A 25550-nucleotide genomic window follows, 5' to 3' on the forward strand; every position below is an offset into this window, starting at 1 on the left:
GCTGGCAAGAAAACCGTGCCGATTTTCTTAGACTCTTAGAAAACCGTCGCCAATTTTCTAATAATCGGCCTGAAATTTACTATTTGCCTTTTACCGTTCCACGGTGAAAAGCCAAAACCATCGTTGGTTTTCTTCCTTCTCCAGAAAACCATCGCCGGTTTTCTCCTGCTTAAGCCAAAAGCCCATTTTTCCTTATTTCTTTTATTATTATATTTTTCAAGTCTCTACACATATATCAATAGCTTTCATAAGCTTTTCTTTCTCATTCTCATTTTCACATTCTAGTCCATGGGTATCCTCATATAAATATCTCAACGTGTCTGTAACCCATGACTATCCATTATCGTGTCTGTAATGAGTAATCATAATCCAGCACATCAGTTTTCGCCAGTATAAAATCCACAACGTGTCTGTAACTCATGGCTGCCCTGAGTGTAATACCCCAACCCCGAAGGATCTGTGATATTTACTTTTTACCATTGATTTACAGCGGAAGTAAATAAACTCAATTATTATTAAACCAGAGCGCTAATTAACCATTTTATAATAATTTATTTTCAAAAAAAAATTACATAATAGATAATCATCTGGCATCATACTAATATTTCTAATAAATCCTTATTTTTCTATTCCCACTCGCATGCTTGCTATGCCTGATTTCTGATATGCCCTTCAGAGTCATCTGAAATGTAAAATATAATTAGGGTGAGACGACGCTCAGTAAGTAAATAAGATTATTATTAGTGTGTGGCCAAAATGAGCTTTTAAAATTTCGTAAAACAATATTTAATACTATAACTTTAAAATTGTTTCTAAAATAAATGTAAATTTTTTAAAAAATCTGCATAAAACTTTTACCATCAATTATAATAATAAAATTTGATAACCATATACTGTGACTTTTAACTTTAAAACTGTAAAAATATTTAATTATATATACATATACACTTTTTCTTATACGTTTCCTTTAGATCGTCATTTAGGCATAAAAATAGCATTTTTCATTTAAACATATATTTTTCCTTTAAATCATCAATAACTTTGTACACGTAATTAAATATATATGAACATATGTTATAAAAACCACCCTTAGGCCTGTTAGCCATAAGTCATGTTTACTCCCATGACTAGGTTGTGCGATTCGAAAACTGGACTTAACTGGCTGGCCAACCAAACTAAGTCAACGTTCGTAAACATTAAGTAAGATTTTCCTCATTAAGTCCTGGTCCAGAGCTAGGTGTGCACTCAGGAGAAATCCACTAACATAAATAACTACTCAGTAAACAGTGTAGGTGCACTCTGATCCGTTTAAACTTTAAACTGCGATATCGAGTATCTGTAACTTTGAACTTCCCTTGCCATAAGGGGTTTTAAGACCATCTTATTATAATTTATGCAATTTAAAATAATCTCGTGAAAATCTCATCTTTACTCATATTTTCATGAAAAAATGCAATGTAGAAATAAACTAATGCCACACAATTTTGTGTTAAATATATATATATATATATATATATATATATTTTTTTTTTATAGAAAGAAATGTTGAAAAATTACCCGAGTGGATTAGAACATTTCTTAACCCAAAAAATAAATGCAAGTATATTAAAGATAGAACTAATATAATTAAATATGCGTAAAAAAATAAACTCATGGAAATTTTTTGGAACTAACTAACATAATTGAAATTTACTTACAAAATAAACTTGAGTATGAATTTTAAATAAAAAACAAAACTAACATAATCAAATTTACTTACCTCTTCTTTTACCTTATGCTACAAACACAATAACTATCTCTAAGAAATGAGATCAGAAAGAGTGGGTGAGTGAGAACTTACTCAAAAATTTCCTCTCCACCACTAATTCTTTCACTCACTAATCATTCTCTTCTTTTGAACATTTTTGTGAAAAATGAAGGTTGAGAGCTTCCTATTTACAGGAAAATTTTGAGGAAGAAGTGGAATTTGTAAAAGTATGGGGAGAAGGGTGAAATTATAATTTTTTTAAAATTAAAGAATGGGCAATGGATGGGTTAGGTATGGGTTGAGTATGGGATAGGGATGGAAGTCATATGGGAGTGTTTGCCACCACTCCCATTTAATTTTTAAATAATTACTTACTTAATTAATTAATTAATTATTTATTTTATTTATATACATATATTTTTAAAATTATTATTATTATTATTATTATTATCATTGTTATTATTTTTAAGCCATGTTTTAGTTTTTTTTTAAAGAATTAAATTCAAATTTTGAAAACTCATGTGGGCCCCACACAACTTCGATGACCCGAGTGGGTCTTACATAACTCCCATAATCTTCATACGATTTTATGAGCCCTACACAATTTCGAGACTCATGTGAACTCCCACATGGCTTCAGGATTCATGTGGGCCCCACACGGTCTTGTGGGCCCCACATAGAATACCTATATTATTATTATTTTATCATATATTTTTACAAATTATGTAAGTCAAAACATTATTTTATGTACTTATTTATGTATACAAATAGTGTCTACCCTGTTTTATCTTATGAAATTCCATTTTGACCAAGCCGACCTCTAGGAAGCGATTGAGCCTCAATGGTCTTTGAGCACTCGCTTAGACAAGGTCTTTTTTAGGCATTAAACATGGAATCAAGGATCCTAACAGAGAAACACTTTCATTTTGATACTAACTAAATAACCATTATTATTATTCTACTTTTTTTTTGGGTTATTACACTGAGGATATTCTCATCTTATCATCATGCTTCCCCCCATGACTAGGTTGTGTGGCCCGAAGGCTAGACCTAACCGCGGTTGGCCTACCCCACTTAGATCAAGGGGAACGGGGAACGTGTCTGTAGTACGAATGACCTATCCAATCCTGATCCAGACCCCAAGATGGCATCACAACCCTTCACAGGCTCATTCAACTGTCTCGCCACACTCTCCATAAGACCGTGTGGTTGCACTATCACCTCGCTAGCAACGATATCGTGCTCTCAATTAACAACAGTCCAACAAGATACTCATTTCCACATTTCCGTATTCACATTTCGATATTCTTACTTTAGTATTCACAATTTAGTAATCACATTTCAGTATTCAAAATTCAGTATTCACATTCAGTATTTACAATTCAGTATTCATATTTCATCTCATCACATCAGCAGTATCCTCATCATTTTCTGTTTCATTCTCCTCATAATAAATATCTCATTTCTCGTATTTTAACATTTCTTAGGAAACATATCAATACCACATTTCATTATTCCAATATATTGCACATATATATATATATATCACAATTCTTCGCTTTTCCATACAATCATTCTATATGCCACTTTTCATCATTTCCATATAAAAATCTCATTTCATCACAATTATGTATATAATAATACATAATTAAATTTCCATAACTTCATTTTTGTATGAAACAGTTGAGTATATATATATATATATATATATTTCATAATCTTATTTTTCTCAGCTCTAATCATATATCCCGATTTCAATTACATTCACAGTATAAACCTGTTATATCATATTTCTCATGCCACACATGTAGTAACCCAGAAAAAAAAACTAATTAAAATAAAGATATTGTTGCGGGATAAAAACAGTTGGGACCTACGACATTGCTCTTCGGCTTCTAATGACCTGAAAAGGGTGAAAACAAAGTAGGCTTGTAGGACCCGGGGTGTACTTCAGGAGATCACTCCGATGCCTAAGTAAGGGAACACTTCAAAGAGGTTGAATGCAATAGTAAATTGGATTAAGAATAACTTTCCTTGGCCTCTTGTCTGAGTCCCTACTTATAGTGGCCAAAGTTGACCCGAGGGTGTATGACCATTTATTGGTCAATTATGGCACGAGCGTGAATCGCTTTGGCCTTTAAGAAGCTGATAACAGCTGTCGGTGGCGCGGGTATGGATCGCTCTGACTTGCATGGGGTTGACCCCTCCAAAGCAGCTATCCTTGAGCGATAATGACCATGATTGCTGCTGCACCTTAATGCTCCTTGATGATAAATAGACTGTTTTGACCCTGATATATATTTAGGGTATATCAGTTGTCCCCCCTTAGTTTTGAATTTTCAGAACTTGTTCTTGAAAGTTTGAATGTTGTTTTTTTTTTTGGTTATCGAGCCGAAGTGGAGGGATACGGCTGATCCGAGCCATGTTTGACTGATCCGAGCCGATATTAAGATGCACCCGACTTTGACAAGCCAAATTGAAGGAATGCGGCTGATCCGAGCCGATGCCAAGCCGATGCCGAGCCGGATTGGAGGGAAACGGCTTATCTGAGCTGATGTCGGGCTGGATTCAGCGAATCCAAGCTAATATTATGATGCTTTTGGCTTTACTGAGCTGGATTAGGGGGAGACGGCTTATCCGAGCCGACACAGAGCTGATGCTGAGCCGGATTCAGCTGATCCGAGCCGATTTTGGGACACGTTCATCTTTGCTGAGCAGCTTCCCTAGGGAACTTTGTTTCGAGAAGCTCTTTTTGAAAACTTTTCCGAACCGCTTGGGGAACCTTGTTCCGACGAGTTCTTCTCGAGAATTTTACCGAGCAGCTCCTCTTGGGGGACTTTGTTCTGACCAGCTCTCCTCGAGAATTTTGCCGAGCAGCTTCTTGGGGAACTTTTGTTCTGACCAACTCTGCTCGAGAATTTTGCTGAGCAGCTCCTCTTGGGGAACTTTGTTCCGACTAGCTCATCTCGAGAATTTTTCCAAGCAACTTCTTTGGGAACTTTGTTCCGACCAGCTCTTCTGGAGAATTTTTTCGAGCAGCTCTCTTGGGGAACTTTTGATCTGAACAACTCTTCTTAAGAATTTTGCCAAGTAGCTTCCCTGGGGAACTTTGTTCTGACCAGAACTTCTAGAGAATTTTGCCAAGCAACTTCTCTTGGGGAACTTTTGTTTCGACCAGCTCTTCTCGAGAATTTTGTCGAGCAGCTTCTCTTGAGAAGCTTTTGCTTCAACTAGCTCTTCTCGAGAATTTTTCCAAGTAGCTCCTTTGAAAACTTTGTTCCGACCAGCACTTCTGGAGAATTTTGCCGAACAACTTCTCTTGAGAAACTTTTGTTCCAAACAACTCATCTCGAGAATTTTACTGAGCAACTTCTCTTGAGGAGCTTTTGTTCCAACCAGCTCTTCTCAGGAATTTTACAGAGCAGCTCTTTTGGGAACTTTGTTTCGGCCAGCACTTTTAGAGAATTTTACCGAGCAGTTTCTCTTGGGAAACTTTTGTTCCGACCAGCTCTTCTTAAAAATTTTGCCGAGTAGTCTCTTTAGGAGCTTTTGTTCCGACCAGCTCTTCTCAAGAATTTTGCTGAGTAGCTCCGTTGGGAACTTTGTTTTGACCAGCACTTCTAAAGAATTTTGCCAAGTAACTTCTCTTGGGGAACTTTTGTTTCAAATAGCTCTTCTCGAGAATTTTGCCGAGCAGCTTTGCCAAATGTGTCGTGCTCATTTTTTGGGCATTTGTTATAGCCTAATGAGCCTTAGCTCATTAATTGGGACGGTCGCCTTTGCCTAATGAACCGTACTCATTTTCTTGGGCATCTTCTTTAGGCCTCATGAGCGTTGCTCATCAATTGGGCCAATCTTCTCTGTTTAATGAGTTGTACTCACTTTTTGGGCATATTTTGTGGCCTCATAAGCCTTAGCTCATTAGTGGGGCCGGTCTTCTTTACCTAATGAGCAGTACTCATTTTTTTGGGCATCTTCTTTGGGCCTCATGAGCGTTGCTCATCAACTAGGCTAGTTTTAAGACGGGTTTGCCCGCAGTGGTATACTTTTGAGGTTTCAAGAGTCTCTATAATTTCGATTTCACCTGCAAGTTTCAAAATTTTTCGTTAAGTGAGTCGTACCTTTGGGGTATCGCGATTCTCCTTGGGATTACACGTCTCTTAGGTGTCCCATCTGGTTGGGAGGTGTGAGTGTAAGGAGCCTTTGTCAACAAGCGGGTGTTGGATGATATCTTCTTCGGACCACGGGTCCGTCCGAGGACTTACAACCTTTTTCCTCGAAACGTGGGATAATCAATAATCCTGCCTCCTCTAGATTCACGTTCTCATGGAGATTCGGGCCAACTTTTCTCTATAAAAGGCGCTTGCTGGCCCATTTTCTCCCTGTCTCAGCTGGAAGAGGTTCTCTTGCTATTAGGTACGCTCTCACTCCACCATTTTCCTTGCATCTTTTCCTTCTTTTTTTTGGCTTTGTGTGCTGATTTTTCTGCTACGCTCTTCATATGTTCTTAATGTTCTTCATATCTTGTTTGAATGTTCTTCGCATTCTTCATTTCCCTTGGACGTGTTCTTAGCAAACTATTTGAAATATGCACCGTTGATCCAAATTTTTATATTGTGTAAGTTGTTTGTCCTTTTGACACTTTAAAATTTTGACTCCATGAATTGTTTCGAGGATTCTGAATGAGGCCCTACTTAGCAAATGGATGTGGAGGTATAACTCAGAGGAAAACAATTTGTGGAAAACAGTAATTTATCTCAAAACAATTGGTTGCAAGAAGAATGGTTGGAAGTTGCAATTCCCAAACTCAAAAGTTGGTAGTATGTGGACTCGCATCTATAAAGCTGAAAATCCTTTCTAGGATTGAGCAAATATCAAAATCGGTAATAGGCAAAAGACTTCATTTTGGCTTTTTAGATGGGTAGGTAACGCTCCCCTTGGCCAATTATTTCCCGATCTATTTCTTTTATCCATCCATCAAGAGGAAAACATGAGTAAGCATGCGGAGACAAGTTAGACAACCTTTTTGGAATCTCATTTTTAGAAGAAGAATAAAAGGGTCGGAGAATGATGCAATTCTAAACTTAATGAACTTAATTTAGGAAACATGCATCTCGAACATAAAAAGAAGACAAATGTTGTTGGACCTTAGCTAAGGATGGGTTGTCCTCAGTTAAAAGCCTTTTTCATAAGGTGAACGCTAGCAGATTTGGTAGATCAAAGATAGTGCAATACAAAATATTCTTGAACTTAATAATTCCTACTAAAATTTATGTTTTCGTGTGGCTTAAACAATTTGCAGAAGAAAGCTTAGTACCTAGCTTCCATTTGTGTCCTATGAAAAAGAGCAGTGAGTTCAGTTCAACTGTATGGTATTCAATACTTGATAGGTCGGATCTCAGTTGGACCATGCCATCTTCACTCAACAATCATTTGAGCTATTGGGTTCTCTCCAAATCAAAAGGTAGCCCTAGAAAATTAAGAAATTCCATTTCAACAGCCATCACTTGGGGCGCGTATAAGGAAAGGAGCAATAGGATTTTTTTTGGAGGAAGGCTTTGTCAGGGGATACCATTGCTGGGAAGGTTCTTGGTAATTTATTCTTTTGAGGCAGTGACAGTTAAGACTCTCTGTACTTGATTCAAGTTCCTTACTAGACTCACCTCTCAAAAATAAAAAACAAAACACTAGTGGGCTTTGCCTTTCAAAGGGCACTAGCGGGGGAGGGTCCATCTATCACGACGGATGTGTCATCACAAACGTGGACAGCACTATCACGATCTTTAGTTGGCTAGCATGTAAAAACCCTAGGCTTCAGGGTGTGTGTGGGTCTATATTACTTGTGATTATAAGTGTTTTTCAAGTTAATATTGAATATTTTGACATTCGGTAAGTCCATTATAAAAATAACTTCTTTAGTCATTTTTTTTTTTTTTTTTGAGAGTTCTTGTTGATCCTTTCATTATTTATTCTTTATTGTCCATATTCTTGGCTCGTATGAATTCAAAGGTTGTTTTTATTCACTGATTAGGTTTGATTTGAATCATATTTTGTTTGATAAAAGAAAAGAAAATAATATATTCAAAATTATTTGTATTATATTTTTAATACTAAATACTATTAAGAATGAAAATTTATTTTAATATAATTATATATATTTTTATTTTCTCTTACTTTTCACAATAATAGGAAAATTATATTTATTTATTTTTCTTTTTTTGGTTTAGTATTTTTTAACTTTTAAAATATTTTCAAGGTTGCAAATTAACGAATAGGAATTTTGAGTTTTGATTTTGGATTTTATGGATTTGAAAAATCGTAATATAACATTTTTTAACCTCTTCCAAATCCATAAAAATTCAAATTTAAGACCCAAAATTTATAGTCTAAACACTATTAATTTATAATTATCGGTGGCCACTCTTTCATAATTATTAGTAACGATCCCAAAATTATAGTGACAGTTTTGGTGGATCACTAAAAATATTTTATTGTAGTGAATTAGATTTATCTAAATTTAAAAGAAATTTAATATTATTTAATATTATTTTTTTTTATTCACACAAATGAAAAATTTGAATCTCGAAATCAATACCATAATCCAATATGTGATAATTTAAAATTAATTTGTCAAAAGCCAACAAGAAATTTCATATAAGGCAACTCGCAATTGGAATGGGCCTTTGTTTGAGATGCATAGTGTGACAAATTGCCAATTTACACTCAATTAACGGGCTACGCGGCACTCGTCGAGGTTCTCCCTCGATGAGTCAGCCAACAACTACACAATGAAACTGGCTGTCATGAACACTTAAGAGATTTTCAAAAGCCATCATAGGCATGAAATATCAATTCCAACAATAATAAATTCATGAAGACAAGCGACCTTCATATTCAATGACATGTGGAGCTAGTTATTATATTCAATCAACAAGACAACCACACAAGTCATCATCTGAATATTTCAACATCCAGTATAAAAATTCCTGGTGAGGGCAAGTGAAGACATCTCTCCTCCCTATTTAACCAAGGTCACACTATCAACCCCTAACATTCTCCCTCACTCACTCTATCGACGACCTCATTGATGTATTTGTAAAAAGACTTCACATTCTTGTTGTTGATGACCTTTGTCATTGATTACATGTCTATTAGGTTATACTCTATACATTTAGTATCTACTCTATATGACTCATCCACGATATGACGGAACCATGAATACTCACTTGTAAAGAGCTAAAAAGGGACACAGACTTGTCCACTATGCGAGATTACAATGACTACTGACTTACAAAGAGCTGAAGAGATAAACGACTCATCCACTATGTGAGTTAACTATGACTATTGACTGGTACAGAGCTAAAAAGGGGTACAACTCATCGACTATGCGGAAAAACGACGGCAACTAACAAGTAAGGATTTGAAAAAGGATACAACTCATCGGCTATGTGAGGTAACTATGACAATTGACAGGTAAAGAACCGAAAAGATATACAACTCATCCATTCCATTTAGTTGTCTTTTGGATATTGAAGTCTACCAAAACTCTCATTGTAGCATCGTTCAAGTCGTCAGAGGTTTGCAATTATCTATCTTAACTTAGTCAAAGCGTGCAACGTTCACCCTGCCTACTTTCCTAGGTACTTGGCGGGAACCATTATCCTATCTCTGCCATACCAACCGAAGCATGCATCATTTACCCTGCCAACCCTTTTGCGCTTAGTGTGACACCCTACCTGCTTTCCTGGGTGTTGAAATTTCGAGTATGCTTTGGAATATTGAGTAAATTAGGAAAGTGGGTAAATGTAGAAGATTGTATATTGTTCTGTAGGGAGATTGTTTCCTTGTTTAGAATATTTGATTGTACTATATATTGTAAGATTATGATGTACATGATTTAGAATTGAAGAAATAAAGAAATTTCATTCTATTTTCATGGTATCAGAGCTAGGGTTTCTAAACCTTAGTTAGCAATGGCCAATGGAGCCGTCAACAGCAGAGGATCGTGCTCCTGTAAAACTTTCAACGGTGACTCTGAAGCCACCTCCATTGTGGGGTCTCTCAGATCGGGTCCAATGGCGGCATCGTTGCAACTCCGAGAACTCCAATCACAGCTGGCAATCAAGACCTACGTCGATTGCTCGCAAAAGAACCAGTAATGGGTGTCGGTATCGTACGGCGTCTTCATGTGTCTTAAGTGATCTGGCAAGCACCCTGACTTTGTTGCTCACATCAGCTTCGTCCGATTGGTGACAATGGACTCCTGGTCGGAGATCCATCTCAAGAAGATGGAGGACGACAACAACGAGCAGCTTAAATTCCTCTACAAGCACAACGGCGACCATTTCGTGGATGACCTCCTGAACTTCTCGTCCAACATAGGCGATGATGATGACAAAGATGACAAAACCAAAGCGAGTCTACCTTCTTCTATTTCTATCTTGACAAAGATGGACCCCAATGATTGCAATCGTTCGTTCCCTGAAGTTGCAGAAGAAGAACTGGAATGGCTATCGAACAAAGATGCCTTCCCGAAGCAATGGAGCCTAGTGTCGGTTCTTGAAACGAGCAACAGTAATAGTACTAGCAGGATGCATTCAAACTCTCACAGGAAGGTAACGAAGATGAGAAAGCTGAAGCAGAGTGAGGTGGTGGCAACAAAGTCTCTGGATATGTCCCCACAGAATAAAGAGGTAATAATTGCAAACGATGCTGCAATTAAAAATTATGGAGGGGAGCCTTTTATTGATGGAAAAATGTTGAGGCAGGGCCTACCTAGTTCGGTGGATCAGACCTCGTTTAGTTATTGTACGACTTCATCTTCCACAAACATTTTTTGGGTTCTTTAGCCTAAAGAGGTAATTTTTTTCAAGTCTTGAATATAACCTCTAATCCAAAACTTTTTAGATTATTAATTCTGGTGCTACTGACCACATAACCGATGCCTATCATCTTTTCTTATCATATTCACCCTATGCTAGAAATTTGAAAGTTCAAATTGCAGATGGATCACTGTTGTCTGTCGCAGGCAAAGGGACTATCCAATTCTCTAACTCCATCACACTAGAGTTCGTTCTTCATGTTCCTAATTTATCCTACAACTTACTATCCATTAGCCAGTTAACTAAAAACTCCAATTGTTCTACTAAATTTCTTCCCTCTCATTGTGTTTTTCATGACCTATCATTGGGGAAAACAATTGGTAGTACTAAGGAGTATAAGGGACTCTACTACTTTGTAGAGGCTAATGTGAGTGAACAATGTAAAATTGCTATTTGTGATTCTGCATCTGTTTCTAGTGATAGTGAAATTTTGTTATGGCATTTTAGGACGAGTTATCCAAATTTTCAATATCTAAGACATTTATTTCCTTCCATTTTTTCAAATAAAACGTCTTCTAAATTTCAGTGTGAGATTTGTGAACTTGCAAAACATCAGTGTAATTCCTTTCCTAAATCTACATACAAACCATCCAAACCTTTTACTATGATTCACAGTAATTTATGAGGGCCTTCACGCTCTCTTAATCGCACTCACATGAGATGGTTTGTTACTTTTATTGATGATCATACTCGTATTTTTTGGGTTTACTTGTTTAAAGATAAAACTAAAGTTCGTTCCATTTTTGCTAGTTTCCACTCCATGATTCAAATACAATTCCAAACTCACATTCAAACTCTACGTATTGATAATGGTACGGAATATTTCAATGATATCTTGGGACATTTTCTTCAAGAAAATGGAATTGTTCATCAAAGTTCCTATGTGGATACCCCTAAAAAAATGGGGTTGCTGAACGTAAAAATAAACATATTTTTGAAGTAGCTCAGGCATTGATGTTCACTACAAATATGAAAAAAATATTTTTGGGGCGATGCCATTTTAACAACAACAGATCTCATTAATCGAATGCCTAGTCGAGTTCTTTCTTTTGCAACTCCTCTCCAGAAACTCCAGGAATGGTTTCCCAACACTCGGCTCCACTCCAATCTCTCTCTGAAAATCTTCGGATGCATTGCATTTGTTCATGTTCATGCTCATAGTCAGGATAAATTGGAACCTCGTGCTATTAAGTGTGTTTTTATTAGTTACTCTTCTACTCAGAAAGACTACAAATGTTATGATCCTATCATGAAAAAGTTGTTTGTTAGCCTTGATGTCACGTTCTTTGATCCACTCCTTACTTCCCAAAACCCTCTCTTTAGGGGGAGAAATGGAGTGAAGATCGGTTCTTTGATTTCTCTGTTGATGAATTTGTGTCATACACTGAGTCTACCATTGCATCATTTCTTGAGTCTACCATTACATCATTTCCTGATCTGTCATGCACAAAAGATCACTTAACCTCAAGGGAGATGAAGAAAAGAAAAACAACACAAAAATACTTGTTTACTCAAGAAGGCCAAACACAGAGAACAGGGAGAATCTCATACCTGAGGCACCAAGAACGTTGGAACCGGTGATAGCTCTGAGCAACCATGAGTCCACGCATGATCCTGATCAGGTAATAAATGGTCATGAGCTCCCTTCTGATAAGCCTGTACCTGATGACATCAATTTACCCATTACAGTCAGAAAACAAACCAGGTCATGTACTCAATATCCCTGGTCTGAATACATGTCTTATACAATCTTGTCTATAGGATATTGTGTTTTTACCTCTAACCTTGATAGGATAAAAATTCCAAAGAATATTCAGGAAGCCTTGGAAATTCTTGAATGGAGGGAGGCTGTCATGGAGGAAATGTGAACCCTGGAGAAAAATGGAACTTGGGACGTTATGAATTTTCCAAAAGGAAAGAAGTTAGTTGGTTGTAAATGGATATTCACAATGAAATATAAAGTTGATGGGACAATTGAACGATATAAAGCCAGACTTGTTGTAAAAGGATTTACACAGACTTATGACATTAACTACATGGAGACATTTACACCAGTGGCAAACTTGAATACAGTTCAGGTCCTCTTGTCCTTGGCAACTAACTTAGATTGGCCACTACAACAACATAACATTAAAAATGCATTTCTAAATGGTGAGTTAGAAGAAGAAGTCTACATGATGATACCACCAGGTTTTAGTAAAAAAGGTGAAGAAAACATAGTATGTAAACTCAAGAAGTCCTTGTATGGACTCAAGTAATCTCCTAGAGCATGGTTACAGATTTGCAAAAGTAATAAAGAATCAAGGATATTGACAAGGGCAATCAGATCACACTATATTCTTCCAATAGTCTGAAAGTGGTAAGAGAACAATTCTGATAGTGTATGTTGATGATATAATCCTAACTGAGGATGATACAATAGAGATGGAAAGATTAAAAAAAGTCCTAACTACTGAGTTTAAAGTTAAAGACTTGGGACAAATGCGGTGTTTCTTGGGAATTGAAGTTGCTAGATCAAAAAAAGGTATCAGTTTCTATCAGCGAAAGTATATCACTGATCTCCTAACCGAAACTAGCATTCTTGGATGCAAACCTAGTGAAACCCAGATTGAAGCAGTAAAGAGGGTTGAAGAATGCGGAATACCAGTTGAAAAGGAGAGGTATCAGAGATTGGTTGGTAAGCTAATCTACTTATCACATACCAGACCTGATATTGCATTAGCGGTAAGTGTGGTAAGCCAACACATGCATTCACCAAAAAAGACTCACCTAGATGCTGTGTACAAGATCCTTAAGTACCTTAAGGGCTCTCTAGGAAAATGACTTTTCTTCAAGAAATGTGAAAGCAATGAAGTAGAAATTTTTATAGATGCAGATTGGGTAGGATCAGTGGAAGATAGAAGGTCCACCACTAGATATTGCACCTTCGTATGGGGAAACTTGGTAACTTGGAGAAGCAAAATAACAGAATGTAGTGGCTTGAAGTAGTGCTGAAGCTAAATTTAAGGGCAGTTACTCAAGGAATATGTGAAAGACTGTGGTTACGGAAACTCTTAGAAGAGCTACAGATTCCGATTAAATTTCCTATCAAACTCTATTATGACAACAAAGAGGCTATTAGTATCTCTCTCAATCCTGTTCAACATGACAGGACTAAACATGTGGAAGTGGACCGACATTTTATCAAAGAGAAGGTTGAAGAAGGAACCATCTGTATGACTTATGTACCTACCAAGGAACAAACTGTAGATATCTTTACTAAAGGGTTAGCATGAAAAAACTTTGATGATTTTATTAGCAAGTTGGAGATGATTAATATCTATGATTCAACTTGAGGGGGAGTGTTGAAATCCCGAGTATTCTTGGGAATATTGAGTAAATTAGGAAAGCGGGTAAATGTAGAAGATTGTATATTATTCTGTAGGGAGATTGTTTCCTTTTTTAGAATATTTTATTGAATTATATATTGTAAGATTAGGATGTACATGATTAGAATTGAAGAAATAAAGAAATTTCACTCTGTTTTCACCTGGGCGCTTGGTGTGAACCATTATCTTTTCTCTACCATATTGACTTACAGAGTGTGCAGCGTTCACATTGCCTTCCCTTTTGCACTTTTGTGTGGCACCTTGCCTACTTTCTTATGTGCTTGGTGTGAACCATTACCTTCTCTTTGTATTCTTACTAGAGGTCCTCTGCTCACTTACCCATCAAATTGTCATGGATTCTTTTCCCATCCTCTGTACGCACAATATAACAACCACCTCAATTGACTTCTATAGGGCGGCCTCAAGCTCTATTGGCACAAACCAAGGGATTATGGATTACATCCGACCTTGATGTCTTTCAGCCTATTCAAGGCATCCAACAACTCAATATTCTCTAACAGACCTCAAACTCTATTGGTCTGTTTCCCGCAGGGAGGCCTCAAGCTCTATTGGCTCTACCTTTGAGACAATGAATGGCATCATGCCCTCAATATGTTTTAACCTACTCAAGGCTTCCAATAACTCAATATTCTCTGGCAGACCTCAAGCTCTATTGGTCTGCTTCCCGTAGGGAGGCCTCAAACTCTATTGACACTACCCCTTGGGATAATGGATGACATCACGCCCTCAATAAGGTTCCGACTGCTCAATCCTCTTTTTGAAAACCGCAAGCTTTGTTTGTCTTTCTCCTTCATAAGATAGGAGATGACATCATGCCTTCAATATATTTCAACCTATTCTCGAGACTTCCAACTACTCCATACTAGGGATTTGCATACATGGAGTGACTTACTCAAGTTCCACAATTCTATTTTCAAAATCAAATTTCTCTTTGGCGGCTTCAAATTCTATTGGCACGCCTTTATTTTGAGTTATCCCTTCCCTTACATGCCTCCACATTGTTTTGTTTTACAAAATTTTAAATTCTCATTTTCCAACTCATAGTATTCACGCCCACCAGACACACGCACACCGTGCTCTGATACCAACTGTCACGGACTGCCAATTTAAACTCAATTAACCGGCCACGCGACACTCGTCGAGGCTCTCCCTCAACGAGTCATCCACAACTACACAATCAAATCGACTGTCATGAACACTCGAGAGGTTTTAGAAAGCCATCATAGACATGAAATATCAGTTCCAATAATAATGAATTCATGAAGACAAACGACCTTCATACTCAATGACATGTAGAACTAGTTATTATATTCAATCAACAAGACTACCACACAAGCCATCATCTGAATATTTCAACATCCAATATAAAAATCAAGTGAAAACATCTCTTCTCCCCATTTAACCGAGATCACACTATCAACCCCTAACACATAGCCTAATTCACTGTGGCTGTTTGCATTGTTTGCTTGAATCAATTATGTAATAACCCCAAATAGGGTTATAAAAGATTAATAGTGATTCATAAAAAATAAAAAATAAAAAAATAATAATAAAAAAAATTTTAAAAATTTTTTTAAAAAATTATTAAATAATTTAATTAATTAATTAATTAATCGGATTTAAAAAAATTAATTAAAATTTATTTTTATTTTATTAATAAAATATATTATTATTTATATTAATTAAATATATTATTATTATTATTATTATCCTCCTGAAGCTTGCTAGAAGTTTCAGGAGATTCAAATTTTAATTTGATTCTTCTCTTCTTCTTCTTTCTTCTTTACTCTTCTTTTTCCTGCACGTGCAAGCTTTCTCTCTCTCCTCTCGTTATCTCTCCCTCTCTCCTAGATTTTATGACAAATTTTCACTCGATTGAAAATCCGAAGATACCGCTAGACTCCATTCTCCGCTGCTGTCATTTCTACCGGAGCGAATCAGTGGTAGGAGCGGCGTAGGCGTATTCCCTAGGGTAAGCTATTTTCTCATTTTTCTTTAATTTCTTACAAAGTATAAGCCCAATTGACGAACGGATACCACCACGAGAATCTATGGATGATTCTCTACAAGTCTAGTGGGACGAAATTCTCGTGGGGGTGTCGGGCCAAAACCCCAAATTTGGGGTACGAGGGTTATTAAGGGGCTTATTTTTAATTAATTAGCATTAATTTAGAAATGCTAAAATATTGAGCATCTAGAAATGAAGTAGGATTTCTGAAATTTAGGGCCATGGGTGTAATTTTGGGACCTGCAGCAAAATTCATAAAATTAAGTGGGGGTGTTAAATAATAGTTTAAATATTAATTTGAGGTATATGGAGCCTAGAGAAGGTTAGATGAGTATTATTTTAGAGAAATAGATTAATTAAGCTGGGAAAAATGTAAATTGTAGGAGTTAAATTTCGGGAGCCAAGGGCGTGAGATTTTGGGTTTTAGCAAGACTCTTAGTAAGTCAGGTAAGGGAAATAAATTATAACAGTCTTTTTAAAAAAATTATGGGCTGAGAAATATGTGAAAATGACGTATGTTATTTTACCGAAATTTGTTATGATATAAATATTAGATGAAATTTGTGTGGCATATGATTTATATTGAGAAATGTTTGAACTGAGTTAGATGATTTACCTTGTGAAATATGTGATACTGAAATGTGTTTTAATATGAGAATTGAAATGTGGGAAAATGATGAAAGTGAAATGTGTAAGAAATGTATTCTCTGAGAAAATGAAGAAAGGTGAAATATGGAAATGTATTTTGAGAAATATCGAGTAATTGTGAAATAAGATATGTATATGATAGTATGAGATGAGATGAATTATGAATTGATAAAATATCATTTAAATGATGAAATGTGTTGAGAATACTGATATTGAAATGTGAATATGTGAAATGAAAATATTGCAATGTTAATTCTACAATATGAAAATGAGAAATATGGAAATACGTGAAATATGAATGATAAAATGTTAATAATGATTGCGGGTATATGGTGGTAAATCCTGTTGGATGGTTATGATATTGAGCATGGTACCGTTGCTAGTGGTGTTGGTGCAACCACACGGACTCTTGGAGCGTGTGGCGTGACAGTCGACTGTGCCATAGTGTAGGGTTGTTGGGCCTCCTAAGTCCGGATCAGGGCTATAGGCCGGCCAATGGTACTACAGACGCGGTATGTGATATGATATTTGATCTAACCGAGTTAGCCAACCGCGGTTAGATCCAGCCTTCGTGCCGCACAACCTTGACCATGGGGGGAAGCATGGTGTGGATAAAAAGATCCTTAGGGTGGCCATGAGTTACAGACGCGATGTTGGTATTTGATACCGAGGATACTCATGATCCAGAAAGTAAAGTGGAAATGAAAAGTGAAAAATGATAAAATTGGCTTAAATGAGAAATGAAAGAAAGAACGGAAATTGAGAAATAAAGAATGATAAAATTGAGAAATGGAACCGCGTGAGTTAATAATATAAATAATTGAGACGAAGTGAAACTCTCTGCCTAAGGGCTTACTTAGTAATGTGAATGCCTTGATAGGTATCAGATGTGGCCATACCCGGCTGCATAACGTGTTAGAGCAGAGGGAAGCTACATGTATGGGCGGGTAATCTTCCCTATTCTTAGGAACTTTGTAGGTAAATATGTATTGGAAATCATTGAATTTGATAAAAGATTTTAAAGCTTATAAAAGAAAAGCTTGTGTTGTATATCTATACGATTATGAGAATGTGTATATCAGTGTATTTTCTTAGATGAAATAATGATTTGAAAAGTAAAGTGTATTATAATTGTACTCATATGGCCACACAGTGTAAATAATTTGTTCCTTCTTATTGAAATGTGTCTCACCCAAATTATCTAAATTTTTCAGGGAACAGAGATAGGCCAGGCGATAGAGTTCCGTGATAGTAGGGAGCTGGAACCCTGATATACAGGGTGAGTTTGGACTAGGGTTGTATTGTTCTTGGATATGAGATAGTATTGTGTATTTATGTGTATATTGATACTCTGGGTATTGTATTCCGACCGATATGTGTATATTGTCTTCTGCTGTTAGGTTGTATAATAAAATAACTTTTTACCTAATACCTAATGCGGGTTGGGTCGTATGAATGATAGTAGAATTGTTGACGTAGCCGATTTGTGGATTTATGACATGATTATTTATTTATTATTGATATTGAGAAAAAAAAATTTGTATGAAAAATCGGGGGGTCACAAATTGAGCCTTAATATCTTCCAAAGATTAGGTGATTTGAAATTGGTTTATAAAGCATGAGGCATAGGAAGGTTGGAGGATGAATACTCAATGGGCAGATCAAATTGAGAGTTGTATTAGTTTGGGTATATATATATATATATATATATATATATATATATATATATATATATATATATAATAATCTTAAATAATTATTATATTATATTAATATATTATTATATTATATTATTAAATTAATAATAATGATTAATTAATTAATTAATATTTATATATTTATTTTTATTTTATTTTTTTGAAATCACTTCACTAATATTGTATAACCATTTTTGGCGTTTCTTACGGATGATGTTACTTTGTACTAGATAATTATAAAGAAATTTACTATTTAAATCTTTTGGGAGTGGAAAGGATACGCAATATGAAATGACCCATTTTTTTATTTTGTAGCTCAAACTTAGTGTTAGCTTTCCCTCGATCAAAAAATAGTAATAATTTCATGGGATATGGGTTTCGTATCTCCATGTTGAGTGAGTGATATGGCCTTAAGAATTAGTTTTCCAATTATATGAGCGAGCATTTTCTTAACGTTGTATTATTCTTTCGACTTATTAAAACATTAAAACAGTTTGAGACTCACTTTATTAGGACCACACTAGAACACACTTTTATTTGTACAAATCTAAGAATTAATAGAAATATTTATAATTACAGACCTTCCAAATATAATATGGAGAACCATAAAAGTTTTTTCCTAGGTTTTTAATATAATGCGGGACAAGGCATTTTCTTTAATCCTATATTTGGAGATATGGAAGCATGGAATTTAGATTTTCGACTTTTTATTTATGTGGATTATAATGTATAGAATTTCTTCCAATTTTTCACAAATCCAAATTCAAAAGTCATGATTCTAAACATTATTTATATAAAATTTGAAAAATTAGAATTTCTTTTTGTGATTATTTTAAAATCTAGTATTAAAAAATAAAAAAATTATTTTGCAAATTTACTTATTTACATCTAGATATTTATAATTTATATATTAATACTTATTCATTCTGTCAGTTAATTCGTTTAACCAAAAAAAAAAAAAAAATTCTCTTATACTAAACCAATCACCAAACACCAACATTATTATAAAATTAAACAGAACCAACCAAAATTAAAATTTTAACTGAACTTCAATTCAATTCAATTCAATTTAATTTTCATTGACTGCTCAGCCCTAGTAAAAGAATATTGATTGGTACTACTGGACTACCAACTCAGCAGCCTGACTGGTGGTCTTTGACCAATTGCATTCGGCCACGTGGGTTAGTGGGCTCATTCTCTCTACTTTTGTTTCAATCGGAGGGAGGTCTCGTCTTCGTGTTTGGGGAATCAATCAATGGCGCTCCTTAATTTCTCAATTTCATAGTAGCCGGAGGAGATAATGATCATTCAGTTCATTGGCACGTCTACAAAAGAAATGAGGGCAGGAGCTCAGCCAGGATTTTCCAAAAACATAAATGGAAGTGAACAGGAGATCATGGTTTTATTCTAATCATAAAAATATTTAGTTAAAATGCACCAAAGCGAGTAAGCCATCACTAACTCGACTCATCCTCTAATTCAACTCGACTCCTTTCTACTTGAGCATTTTAATGAGTAAGTTCGAACTTGCACTCAAGTTGAATTTCAAGTCTGATTGAACTATTTTAATTTTATTATTTTTATATTATATATACATTATCTATATTTATATATATATTTAATATTAATTTATAATCGAATCGAGCTCGAGTTTTATGAACTTCTAGTCGAGTCAGGTTCAAGCTCAACAATTATGAAATTGATAGAGTTCAAATAGAGTTTCGAGCTCAATATTTTCGAATCGAGTCGAGTTTTCAGTATTTTAAAATGTCGACTCGACCCAAATACACCCCTAACAAAATCCCAAACAATTAAAAAAAACAAAAAAACCAAACAAACAAACAAAATAGAAAATCTAAAAGAAACGGCTGCCAGTAATAATGAACAATGTAATTCTAACTCGTACAAAACAGATTTCATTGGTTCACTATTAAATCATTCAAGTGTGCAACGTTGGCTTGCATATGATAGATAAGGGCTTAGATGATTACTTCTCAGTCACTTCTTACTTAACAACCCAGATGAAGAAAGGAGGCGCAGAGCTTGATTGGAGTTGTTTAAAACTGAAGTTGACCTTGAGACTTGCATTTTCCTTTTCTTCAAAAATTCTATGGAATTTTGTAAGCATTGTGCAGGTGCTATGTCCTTCAAAATAACAGGTTCCAGCCTGCAAAATATAATTCAGGAGAAAATTATTTTCGGTGCATCTAAATAGATCGCTTCCTTTGTCATACAAGAAGGAATAAGCTCCCCACCCAGAGCCTTTGGCTCGTTTCTTCTTTGAGATGGTCTTTTCCTTGGCCTTTTCCTTCACCTCATCTTCCTCAGAATCTGACGCAAATACTTGTCTGCAGTTCCATCAGCTTTGTTAGGACCTTACACAGAGATGAAGCTCCAAAATACAATCAAACAAGTGTGTACACACACACAGGCCCTATTATTTTTTCCATTCAGGGAAAGAGAGGCGACATACTTCTCACGAGCTGCAAGAAGTTCTACAATATCATTTGGAAGCATTCCATCACTACCCAGAGGGCGTTGGGGTGTTTCATTATCTACCAAACCAATGGCACTTTCACCACCTCCAGATTGCCGTGGTGTTTTCTTTTGAGCCCACTGTCTGCGGCGTTCTTTTCCTTCACGAACAATCCTACAAGGAGCTCTTTATAAGTCCTTTAAGCTGCTCAATAAACCATGTATTTAAAAGTAAACTTTTTAGTACATGAAAACAATTACATGCTCCACTATTAAAGTCTCAGCATAGAAAACCAAACTAATATTTGGAAGTTTCTAGTGGAGTCGTGGACTAGCGGAATTTCTTGCAAAGATATGATTAATACACCACGTGTGTATAGCTGCTCATGTCATGGTTATCTGAAAAACATTTTCCACAGCAGAAACCCATCATTACAGTTGATCCTTCTAGGAAAATGAAGGACGATTGCTTTGCAACTTGACAAGGAGGAGCAACTAAAGTAATTAACAACTGATCCAGTCAGGAAGTTCCTCATTTTTACAGTTTTTTGTTCCTTTCCAGAACTCATTTTAACAAAAACAGTTTTTGCCAAATATGTTTTTTTAATTGAAACCTGTTTGATTTTAGATGATAGGAAGTATAGGATGGATACAAATAAACCTACTCACAAGTTTCTCGGACTATAGTTGCTCTGTAATTCGACTCAATTTGATTCTACTCAAGTTCGAGTCAAACCTGAGTAACTCAAGTGGTTTAAAAAGTTGAGTTCAAGTTTTGCAATGCTAATTGCGAGCCTAATTGAGCCCCATCAAGTGTAATTTTATTATTTTTATAATAGATAAGTCATATAATATATTTTATACATATATTTAATATTATATATGCCTTATAGTATTTTATATTAATTTTATATCTGAGTTGAGCTTAATCAAGTCGACATCGAGTTTAGAGAACTTATAGCTGAGTCGTGTTCAAGTTCAACAACTTTGTGAGTGATCAAGTTTGAATCGAGTTTGAGGTATCCCACTAAAAGACTCAACTTGACTTGAATACACGTACACCTGTTTCTCTTACTTTCTCACATTTTTCTTTAAGCAAGTAAGAACTCTAGGAAATGTGTGGTTATTTCCTCTACATATTGCATGTTAAGAAGCTTAATGGAAAGACAGTGAGAAAACACTGAAATTTCAAAGTGCACAAAAATGCTTTGAAAATCATCTCCTCATGTCAATACAAAAATGAAACTGTCAGCCAGTCTAAGTCAGAAGATAATTGAGTAGGAACAGGCCTTGGAGAAAATTTTTACAAACACAGGTATGCAAGTACATGAAATAGATAATCAAGATCATAACATATTACAACATGATCCGTGGGAAAAAAAATAAACAGATTTCATTAAAATGGTAGCTGATAAGAGATGTCACTCCCATAATTTGAAATTATAATCAGTTAGTACTAAATAGCATAAAGAAAAAAAGAGAAAGTCAATGTTTACTCAGGCATCATTTCCTCTTCATATTGCATGTTAAGAAGCTTAATGGAAAGACAGTGAGAAAACACTGAAATTTCAAAGTGCACAAAAATGCTTTGAAAATCATCTCCTCATGTCAATACAAAAATGAAACTGTCAGCCAGTCTAAGTCAGAAGATAATTGAGTCGGAACAGGCCTTGGAGAAAATTTTTACAAACACAGGTATGCAAGTACATGAAATAGATAATCAAGATCATAACATATTACAACATGATCCGTGGGAAAAAAAATAAACAGATTTCATTAAAATGGTAGCTGATAAGAGATGTCACTCCCATAATTTGAAATTTTAACACCATCCAATCAGTTAGTACTAAATAGCATAAAGAAAAAAAGAGAAAGTCAATATTTACTCAGGCATCAGCTTTAGGAACGCAGTGAGATTAATATGTCAACTGAAAGTCAAGCTCACATATGATCTCAAAATAAAAATCCCATGGCATTTACCTCCAGAAGATTGAATCAACCAAAAACACCATCCAGCTAATGCTAGTACTCACAAAATAGACTCACAGAGGAAATAAATAAACAATCTTAACATGCCTTATTGGAACTCCCACTAAAACATATCAATAAAAGATATGCAAGACTCCAAAAACTAAAACGCTAGTCTTCACACCAAAGGGGCTCAGCTTATCGGCTATCAGGTCAAATTCTGGTTGCATAATATGTAGGATGCGATTATTAGTTGAGAGATCACAAAATCACAACAATGTTCTTGCTTTGGCACTTAATGCAGAAAATGCAGAACCAAGCAATTATTTTAAAGGTCAATATTTTTAGGCATAAAATTACAACATTTTTTCACATTAACTGGATGGATGCCAACAGGTCCATCAAATCCAACTCAAATTTCTCAGTAGGAAATGACTTCATCAATACTAGATTATGTGAGCTAAAATTAAAGGCAAACTATTTAAAATTATTTCTCCTAGCTAAGAAAAATATTGACAATTACATACATTTTCTCCAATGACTTTCAGTGCCAAAATTTCATAAAAATGATAGCACTTTTAAGAAGAAATAGAACTAGAAATTTAAGATAGAATCTACACACACACACACACACACATATATATATATATGAAATGAAGCTTCATGCCGAGACTGGTTATTCCAATCAGAGTTCCCTCTTCAAAATTGGACAGATATGCAAGATATGCAAGACTTCATCAAAAAAAGATATGCAACACTCCAAAAACTAAAACGCTAGTCTTCACACCAAAGGGGCTCAGCTTATCGGCTATCAGGTCAAATTCTGGTTGCACAATATGTAGGATGCGATTATTAGTTGAGAGATCACAAAATCACAACAATGTTCTTGCTTTGGCACTTAATGCAGAAAATGCAGAACCAAGCAATTATTTTAAAGGTCAATATTTTTAGGCATAAAATTACAACATTTTTTCAAATTAAATGGATGGATGACAACAGGTCCATCAAATCCAACTCAAATTTCTCAGTAGGAAATGACTTCATCAATACTAGATTATGTGAGCTAAAATTAAAGGCATATTATTTAAAATTATTTTCTCCTAGCTAAGAAAAATAGTATTGACAATTACATACATTTTCTCCAATTACTTTCAGTGCCAAAATTTCATAAAAATGATAGCACTTTTAAGAAGAAATAGAACTAGAAATTTAAGATAGAATCTACACACACACACACACACACACATATATATATATATATATGAAATGAAGCTTCATGCCGTGACTGGTTATTCCAATCAGAGTTCCCTCTTCAAATTTGGACAGTGCATGATCAATTCACTAAAGAACTCAAAAACATACATATTAAGCCCCTAGCCATTGTTTGTGAACCTTGTTTATAACTCTGGAGCCGGGTGTTGATTGTTAACCAAAACAAAATCTCCCCTAATTTACAAAGCAAGAGAAAAATAGCAGACTTCCAACATTTTTTTCTCTTTCTTTTTTAGAGAACACCTTCCAACATATTTTCATAGTTTAGACATGCAGTATTATAAGTGAACAAATTTAATGGTTTAGACATTTCAGGGCGTCTTTCAACATCTGAACACTAGCAAATCAAGCTTGCGACATTTTCTTACCATGAAAATCATAGTATTTCTTGGAAAAGAAAGTTGCGACACTGGCTGCCTTGTCACCATTTTTTACAAGTAACTAGTACGAAGTAAAGGAAATTGTTCAATATATAAAAGCACGCACATAATATTTTCAGAAATCATCACAAAGGTTGAAGGTGTTCTAGCAATCATCAAACCAAAAAAAAAAATTTATAAAGGATGATTTGAGAGTTACCTAGCTTTATTTTCTTTCTGAACTTTCCTTATGCCCTCATCTTGTTGGAAACCCTGCAATTGAGAAACCATCATGTGTTATTATCATTGTTTTGCTTTTTGGAATTGGAAGATAGCAAAGGGAAAACAGACGAAACCTGCTCGGATGTGAACTCATCTGGGGCATCGGAGTCATCTTCTCTTTCCGACATGGATTCGATTCCAAAACCCTCCCTATTTGTGAAGCTCCAGGGCTTTCGCGTCTAGGGTTTAGCGTGCGCCTTGCGGACGCTTATATGTTTGGTAAGGAACGACGTCGTTTATATTAAAAAACAAAATGGCACCAATTTATGGACATTTAGGCGATATTACTGCCAAAAATTATAATTGATATTACTGTCAAAAATTATGAAGATGAAAATCAAAAACACTGAAAAATAGAAACTAAAAATTTAAAACTAACAATTTGTTTTGTTAAGATTTGTAAAATCAAAACAAATTAAAATTTTAATTTAAAAATGTTTATTTTTGCCTTTAAATCAAATAATATTATTTAAAATATGATTAAAATAATAAAATTACAAAATAATACACATTTTTTTAAAATTCTATAATAAATATTATAAATATTATAATTATTTTATTTAATTGTTATACTTTCAAATTTTACTTTACAATAAAAAATTTATTGGACATAACAATTGAAAAATAGTAAAATTATATTGTAATTGGCTTTATTATTTTTTTTTTAAATTTATGTATATTTTTATTTTAATTATATTTAAATTCATATTATCATTGTATGTTAATTTTAATTTAAAAGTGTATGAGCTGAATGATTTAATTTAAAAGAACTATTTTTAGATATTGATATTTCTAGCAACAATTTGCTAAAAAAAATTGAAAA

At 34.9% G+C, this 25550-nt stretch overlaps 1 protein-coding gene across 3 annotated transcripts; it reads right to left on the bottom strand.

Moving 5' to 3' along the window:
• Positions 1 to 19381: 19381 nt before the first annotated feature.
• LOC131157612 (uncharacterized) lies at positions 19382 to 24965 on the bottom strand. 3 transcript variants are annotated; one of them, XM_058111909.1, is made up of 6 exons: positions 24802 to 24940; positions 24666 to 24718; positions 20845 to 21021; positions 20627 to 20719; positions 20363 to 20538; positions 19382 to 19696 (listed from the first exon to the last, which is right to left on the bottom strand). In XM_058111909.1, the coding sequence occupies exons 1-5, from the start codon at positions 24853 to 24855 to the stop codon at positions 20370 to 20372; spliced, it is 546 nt and encodes a 181-aa protein (XP_057967892.1). In that variant the 5' UTR covers positions 24856 to 24940; the 3' UTR covers positions 19382 to 19696; positions 20363 to 20369. The 3 variants fall into 3 exon arrangements, with proteins under 3 accessions (XP_057967892.1, XP_057967902.1, XP_057967884.1); XM_058111919.1 differs by lacking the exon at positions 19382 to 19696 and having other exon boundaries at positions 20228 to 20538; positions 24802 to 24965; XM_058111901.1 differs by lacking the exon at positions 19382 to 19696 and having other exon boundaries at positions 20228 to 20719.
• Between the last annotated feature and the right edge of the window lie 585 nt (positions 24966 to 25550).

The sequence above is a fragment of the Malania oleifera genome, chromosome 1 (assembly GCF_029873635.1).
Source record: "Malania oleifera isolate guangnan ecotype guangnan chromosome 1, ASM2987363v1, whole genome shotgun sequence".
Lineage (NCBI taxonomy): Eukaryota > Viridiplantae > Streptophyta > Magnoliopsida > Santalales > Ximeniaceae > Malania > Malania oleifera.

Coding starts and splice junctions, on each gene's coding strand:
- LOC131157612 (XM_058111901.1), bottom strand. CDS start 24,855: ATGTCGGAAAGAGAAGATGACTCCGATGCCCCAGATGAGTTCACATCC. Junction 21,022..24,665: donor CAGAAAGAAAATAAAGCTAG/GTAACTCTCAAA, acceptor AGCTCCTTGTAG/GATTGTTCGTGAAGGAAAAG. Junction 20,720..20,844: donor CTTCTTGCAGCTCGTGAGAA/GTATGTCGCCTC, acceptor ATGGAACTGCAG/ACAAGTATTTGCGTCAGATT.